This window comes from Microtus ochrogaster, chromosome 5, assembly GCF_000317375.1.
Source record: "Microtus ochrogaster isolate Prairie Vole_2 chromosome 5, MicOch1.0, whole genome shotgun sequence".
Lineage (NCBI taxonomy): Eukaryota > Metazoa > Chordata > Mammalia > Rodentia > Cricetidae > Microtus > Microtus ochrogaster.
The window spans coordinates 36,233,564-36,241,142 of NC_022012.1; the positions used below are offsets into that span (position 1 = coordinate 36,233,564).

A 7,579-nucleotide genomic window follows, 5' to 3' on the forward strand; every position below is an offset into this window, starting at 1 on the left:
CATGTTGAGAACAGACCTTGAAGGGCCTTTAAAAACAAGGCAGCACAAATAGACCTGAATTTCTACTCAGTAGGGAGCGAGCCCCTGAAGGTTCATGAACAAAGAAATAACACAGGAGGTTTGCATTTCAGGAAGCTGATCCTGGCTGGCAGGAAGTGCTTGATGAACTAAGCCAAGATGAGCAGCAAGGAGCCTAGATAGCAGCTGCCAGGGCCCAAGAGAAGACAGAGGTTAAAGCAAAATCCGGACACAAAGTGGGAGGCACAAGCTGCGCACCCCACTCGATTGTCCCTCACAGTCTCTCCTGTGGTTGATTCAGAACTGGGGGAAAAATCAAGAGTGAATCTTAATCATCTAGAAAACACGAAGAGGTGGTTTGAAATGCTTCTAACAGAAAGTCAAACTTTACCTTCACAGTTACTGTGCCTAGCTTCTGAAGCTGTTCCTGTTCAAGGCCTGGGGTGAAATGATTAGTCAGGGTCCTTGGTGGGCTTGACTTTAACTGCACTTCAGCTTCCCAGGCTGACCTAGATTCATACTGGTTTCTGGCATATAGAAACATCTGGACGGGAGCCTGACCTTCCATTTGGTCAGTACGTTCCCAGTTGAAAATGAGTTGGTAAACTGCCTAGGTGTTGCGCCCAAGGTTTACTGAAGTAAACACCTCAGGTATTCTCTGAGACTGGAAACAGACTCTCAGCAGAATTACCCTTAATGGTCTACTCACACTGATGTCGGTTCTGACCAATCTGTACCTCAAAATTCTGGTAACTTCTGCCCAGTTTAACTCAGTTTTAAAGCCACAACTACACTTTTAGGAATTTGTCCTAGTGGCACCCCACTCCTGGTACCAGTGTTCTGTCTTAACCTGCTTGAATTGTAATGAAATATTTATAAACCACAGAAGCCTGGAAATTCAGGATAGGAATGCCCACAGGTTAGTGTTGTAAGGGCCAGTTTTCTGGTTCGTAGATATGTATTCATGTGATAGAAAGGGCAAATTAGCTTTCTATGGCCTTCTAAAGGGCACCAATCATATTACCTAATTATTTCCCCCATCCCATCTTCTAATACTACCTTCAGGAGAATTTATTAATGGGACATCAACATATGAATGGGGAGAGCATAAACCTTCAGACTGTGCCAGTGGTAGAAGACTGAAGAAGCCTGAGACACTGCCCTGCAGTTAGAAATGGGAAACCACTGGCGATGGTGGTGCACACCTTTAATCCCAGCACTCAGGAGGCAGAGGCAGGTGGATCTCTGTGAGTTCGAGCCCAGCCTGGTCTACAAGAGCTAGTTCCAGGACAGGCTCCAAAGCCACAGAGAAACCTTGTCTCGAAAACCAAAAAGAAATGGGGAAACCAAAGAGTTGGGTCATTTGCCTCTATCTCATAGGTAGGGCTAAGTCAATAGGGGTACAGAAAGCCACTTTATAGGAAAGGGAAGCCTGCCAGAGTGACAAACAATTATCCCCTGTCCCTGTTGGGACAAGTGGAAGAGTAAATCTTCTCTAAGATTGGTCTAATTTCAAATTCCAAGTACGTTAATTGCTGGATGCCTCCCTTCCCTCTCCCTTAAGTTCCTATTCCTAGCAAGGAGACAAAGTCTTCAATGCCTCAAAGCAGAAGTCATCAGCCTCTGGATTTTGCTACAGTCCCTAAACCCCCACCATGGGTCCCCTGTCTCTGTTCTCATTCTCCGCTGGTTGGAGAGTTTAATCCCGGCCCAAGAGTGCACGGCGCTTTCTGTACTCTTGCCACATCCAGCCACCATATTTATGCTCCCCAAGACTCAAAGCGGGAGCTCCTGGAGAACAATAAATGCCCTTGACATGTGATGTATTGCTTCATTGCTACCTTTAATTCACTAGTAACAGACAAACCTCTTGGCCTTTCCTTCTCCTTAGGTTCTAGGCACTTTCCTCGTCAGCGGGTCTCTCCGAAGATGTGTGCAGGGACAGGGCAGGAAGGGAGAAGAGGAATCACAAAGTGTGGGGCTTGGAAACGGTAATATGGGACCAGCATGTGCTGAGTGCCTTCTGTGTGCCAGCCTCTGTGATGCGGGACATACATGTTTGTTCTAATCAATGCGTGTGAAACCTTAAAGGTTCCTACATGTTCTCTTCACTGTAAATGAGGCTAGAGCTTGTGACAGTACCGGACAGCTACTGAGGTCCAAAGCCATGCTTTGACATTGCTGCCCTGGCCTGGATTAGCTCTGAGAAGAGGCAACAAGTCCAGGCTATTGTCTAGGTGCCCGGTAGATGACACATCTTCCCCACCTTTACAGAAAAGGAAAATGAAGCAGAGGCTGCTCTGCTGGAAGAGATAGCACAGGTACAGAGCAGGTCCCACTCCATAGTCAGAGCTCTCCCTACCCCATGGGCTACGTGGCCTGCCCAGCCCCTGGAAGTACCCTAAACCATTCAGGTTCATGGTGGGGAGAAACCAGAAAACCTTTCATCACTGGGAGACATTTGCTAAGTATGGACGCTCAGTCATGTTGACTTTCTTTGGACTTCATTAGCATATATAACCCAAACTGCTTATCATATGAGAATGGGTTCAGCAGGAAAAACCCCACTGAATGAACGCTGCTTCTGATCCAGCAAATGGAGGCAGGGGTGGAGAAAGGGGGCATGTGGTTTGCAAGGGCACAGCTTGGGTCACCCCTGGCACAATATGGCTGGCTAGGAGGTCAGCAGCTTCCCAGTAGTCTCCAGTTCCTTCCTGTTTCCTGGGCCTCTCCCTGGCTGTCCCCACATCACCCTGGGTCAGGGCCCTGCATCCGTCTAGCCACTCTGCCCAGGGTGGCAGGTGTATTCCAAGGCACTGGAAACCGTTTGGCAAAGGGAAAAGGACGTCGTTGTTAGCTTGCAGTTGGAGTCACATAACCTTTTCTTGCCGAAGCATTGGTATTCACATCCACTGCTCCCTGTCGCTACAGAAAATTGAGGAATCCGCGCCCTACGCCTGGACGGCGGAATAGAGCCATGCAAAATTAGCAGAGCTGCTGGGCCTCAAAGAGATGACAGTGTCCTTTCTTTCATTAAAAAGAGAAAAAAGAAGTAGAAAGTCTGAGCGTGAGCAAAAAGGAATTTTAATCAAAGTAGAAAATAGGGACGAAGCGAGACCCTTCCTTTTCAACTATTGGTATCGAACACACTGGATTACAACACAGGCGAGCTGGCAAAGCTGGTGAAAAAAAAATGAGCTGGAAAGGTATCTATCCATGGGGATCAAAATGGCTCTCAATGGCACCGTACAAATTTACATTGGAAAAAGTCCAAACTTCTGTACGAGACTCCTTTGCTGATAGATGAACCTGTCCCTAGAGAGACTGGCCAAATAGCAAGCAAATCGGCATTTCAACCATGGTCACAGCTCACTTTCCTAATTAGAAAGCCGATGGCCTGCACACACTTGAGAATGGCAGCACCAGAAAAAGAGAATTGGTTCCCTGGTTTTGCCTTTTGTCGGATATGCGACCGCAATAAAAACTACAGCGCATTTTTTTTTATTAGTTCCTCGTGGCCCTCTATTTAACAGCCAAGCTTGGGGTTAAAGATTGCATGGGATACAGCAATCACCCCTTGTGGTCTTCAAGTTAAGACTGCTTGAATAAATACATGGTTACACCAAGGTCTTCATTAACGTTATGAAAATTGAGGCCTCCATCAATTGAGTAATTGCCAGTAGCTCCTAGGGTTCCCTCTTTAGTCAGTGCCCCTGTAACAAGAGTCATTTACATATGCTAAACAGGCCAGCAGAGATTTGTGCTCTTCTCTGTCAGTGTGGGCAGAAGTGGCGGTTTCTGCAGAGGAGCGTTTGGGTAAAGCTTTCCTGGGATCTTTTCATACAGGACTCATTAAGGAAGTCACCAAAGCTGCTTTAGGGTAGTGCCTGTGTAGACATCAATCAACGTGGAAGTTTCTCTGTGAATGAAACAAGAGTTTCCGGGCAAACAGAATCAGGGTGCTGAGTGGATCGAGGATGACTCCAAGGCTATATACTGTCCAAGCCTGGACATGATCATATGACTTTAATTGTTGCAAGCCAAGTCTACGAGGACCTAAGTTTGTCGGTTACGGTAACTTCTGAGAGACATATACCTGTATGTATGTGTACACATGTACATGTGAAAATATGTGCACATCAGTAAGAGAACTAGGAGTGTGCATGTGTTTGTTTTTTTTAAATATATGGTCTTGTTATGAGGCTTTTGCACAAATAAACTTCGGCTTATTAAAACATCTTCCAAGGCAAGAAGTGCATCTACCTGTTTGGCACTATAGAAAGACAAACAACGAAACAGTAGACAGAGGGAAACTTTCCCCAGGACAAAGTATCCTGGATTCTCCATCTCCCCATGATATATGGAGAGGGTCTTACCTTGACTTTTCCATAGCTTCCTTTAGGGATGAGAATCTTGTAGCCATTGACCTCAACTGAGAGCTCCTTCACCCACGAGACAGCAGAGCCCCCTCGGTGCTCGTTCTTGGCCTCCACACTGAAGAAGGGGAGGCTGGAGGTTTGCAGACACTGTCGGGCCAATAGGTAAGCACAAGAGCCTTGGAAGTGGAAGAGAAAGCCGTCGAAGGTGTGGTAGTGTGGTTCCCCGAACACCACACAGGTGCTGGTCTCCACAGGGCTGCAGTAGAAGAACCGGCCCTTGGGCTCGCACACCTCATAGGGGCTGCAGGAGGCTTCCTGACAGTAAATCTCATTGTTAAAATCCAGACAGCGGCACTTGACGGTGCAGTTCAGGTCATCCCAAAACACCTCCCCTCGCCGGAGGAACTGTCCTGGGAATAAGTACAGCAGAGCCAACACTTACTTCTTCCCCTCTGTGCCAGGCACTGGGACAAAGGCTTGGCTTTGATTATGCCTTCTCGACCCACTCATGAACCCACTTAGGTAGAGATTAAAGACTGTCACCCTCATTTAACAATTGGGGAAACTGAGGCTTAAGAGCAGTTGAATAATTTCATTTAACGCCACTCAGCAACTCAGCCAAGATTCCAAGCGGAGTGGGTCTGAATCCAGTGTGAGTTGCTGGCATTGTTAACTCCCCAGCTGGTGAGCAAGCCCACATTCAAGCAAAGACACATTGCCTTCATCTGTGGGAAAGTCTCTGACACTCGGGAGCCATTTCCTTTTCAAGAATACGAGCAAGGGCATTCCAAAAGCAGACCCAGCTGATAGGACTGGGTCTCAGGACTCAGCAATCAGTTGTTCCTTTCCTAATTGGTTCATTGAATCAACAGTCTAGGCAGCATGTATGCAAAAAGGTCAACAGCACAAATCAGGAGGCAGCCATAAATCGCAGCTTCCTGGGAATAGTCTAGAAAAGACTGACCTCTTCTGTGCTACTTTCAAAGGTTCATAAATACTACAGATGCTGCTCAGGCTGAATTTCAACCCTTGCGAGTTGTTTTCTCTCCAGCTCCAGACTGTGCCCAACTCTGGTATTCCTCTCTCTTTATCTTCTGGAGAGAACCTGTTGTCCAAGTCTAGGTCAGGGGAAGGACCAGGGGAATGACTTTAAGGCAGGTGCTAATTTGTAATAAATATTCACTACAGTTTATTTGACAGACATTTAATCTTTAAAACCATTTCCCTAAATAAATTATGTAAAACACACACACACACACACACATATACACACACACACACACACTCCAAGACTAAATATCTTGCAAGTTATACAAGTCTACCATCTTAACCCCAGAAGAAGGCAGAGGACTGTAGGAACAGCTCTTTCTATGTCTGTCCAACAAGAATATGTCTCAACAAGCAATTATGCCTCCTACCTGTTGAGATTTGCAGCTAAAAGGAGATAATAGATGTATTCATATTCCCAGTAGGTTGTTTGTATCCGCCCTTAAAACAGACCCTACGTCCTCTAGCACTTTGGCGCTAGCTCAAGGCTGCGCATCTTTTAACAGCCTTCATTCGGCACCATTTCCAGTCTCTGCATTTCCAGGCTTCCAATAAATGAGAGCAAAATGACTCCGAATAGAGGAGGTTTGGAGCAAAAGGTAGATGCTCTGTGATAATTTTGTTTGTGCAATGATGATTTAATAAGCCAGCTCCATGGAATCGAGTCCCTTGCTATAACCCAGGCCAAATCCCAATCTCATTAGATTGATATACGTACAGTGGCACATAAAAACGCACAAGTCCTGTGTGGATATTGAATTTGCCCTGCATATGAAACCCAAACACATAACTCAAGAGGGAAAGAAAGCCGCGAAAGTGGGAACATTGCACACAGCCAGCGTCAGACTGTCCCCACAGCTCTGCCCGCCAATGCTGTCTATCATCCCAGTGCTCATTGCCAGGACTCGGGTGCGAGGTTGCCATTGAGAGCTCACGTTGCACTCAGCAGTCAGTGAACTCTACATTGCTTGAGCAAAAGGGAAGACATGCTAGGGTGAGAGTCTGAGCCGAGATGAGGAGGCAAGGGGATAGCATCTCAACAGTGTTAAGATAGTGTTAACTAGTGTGATGGGGAAACTATCAACCTATCACATCTAATTAGGGTGTGGCTACCTGGGGCCCAAGTAGAAATACTGGTAGATCCAGGTGTGCCCTCTCTCTGCGCAGTGCTCGCCGGACCTATTGGATTTCGGACCTCCCACTCTTGTAGCGTGAGTTTTCGCTTTTCAACTACTAAAAAAAAATGCAGCTGTTGTTTTTGAGCTGGTCTGGTTATTTATCATGACGACCTAATTCATCAGCATTAGTGTTGTGTTGATTTTCCCAAAAGGGAAGAGGGACAATCTCAGAAATCATGCGGGGGGCGGGGGGGGGGGCTTTGGGACCAGATTCTTTCCTATCCAGATTAATACCCACTAAGCTGCATAGTGCTTCTTGCTATTCCAGCATGAAGGACTTCAGAGTCTACAAGGCTAAGATGCCCAGGCAAACCATCCTCACATGCAACCGTGCCTGAGGGCAAAGTCAAGAGGTTAGTAAATCAGTAGGTGAATGCAGGGAGCATGGGAACTTCGGACCATATGAAACTGGCTTTTCTATGTGTTGAATATGGAATCTGCATCAAGAGAGGCATCTGGCAGCAAAATAGGCAGACCATGTTTTCTACCCAAGGAGGAGAGATCTCCTTAGCCCAAAGCAAGAGGTTCTTACAGATCTGCAATCACTTTGCCCTACACATCCTGTGCTTCCACAATACTTTGTGCCATGTTTTTTATTTGTGCTACACTATGTCACCATTATTTCTGTGGTTATTTCTTTTGCTGTGATATTATCATGGGCAACTATAACTCTGACATCTCTGCTACCTGAAGAGTAGTTGGGGTTCAGTGGGTCTTACATTGTTCTTTAGAAAGATAAAGTGGATGGATTTGGTGCATCAGTGGACATGTGAATAGATGGGTTGATAAGAAGACTAACGTAAGGTTGGGAGGATGGATGGATGGATGGATGGATGGATGGATGGATGGATGGATGGATGGATGAGTGGATAGTGGATGGGAGAACGAGAGGATGGATGGATGGGTGGATAGTGGATGGAAGAATGAGAGGATGGGAGGATGGGTGGATGGGTGGAT

At 46.4% G+C, this 7,579-nt stretch overlaps 1 protein-coding gene and 1 long non-coding RNA gene across 3 annotated transcripts in view; one reads left to right on the forward strand and one right to left on the reverse strand.

Moving 5' to 3' along the window:
* Tecta (tectorin alpha) overlaps positions 1 to 7,579 on the reverse strand; it is a 69,979-nt gene that overhangs the window by 49,644 nt on the left and 12,756 nt on the right. For both annotated transcript variants that reach the window (XM_026779345.1, XM_026779344.1), the window contains exon 6: positions 4,395 to 4,807. In XM_026779345.1, the coding sequence (XP_026635146.1) occupies positions 4,395 to 4,807 (413 nt within the window). The remainder of the gene's footprint in view (positions 1 to 4,394; positions 4,808 to 7,579) is intronic.
* LOC106143772 lies at positions 1,954 to 4,255 on the forward strand. Its single transcript, XR_001228916.1, has 2 exons — positions 1,954 to 2,009; positions 3,865 to 4,255. It is a non-coding gene; the product is annotated as an uncharacterized LOC106143772 (long non-coding RNA).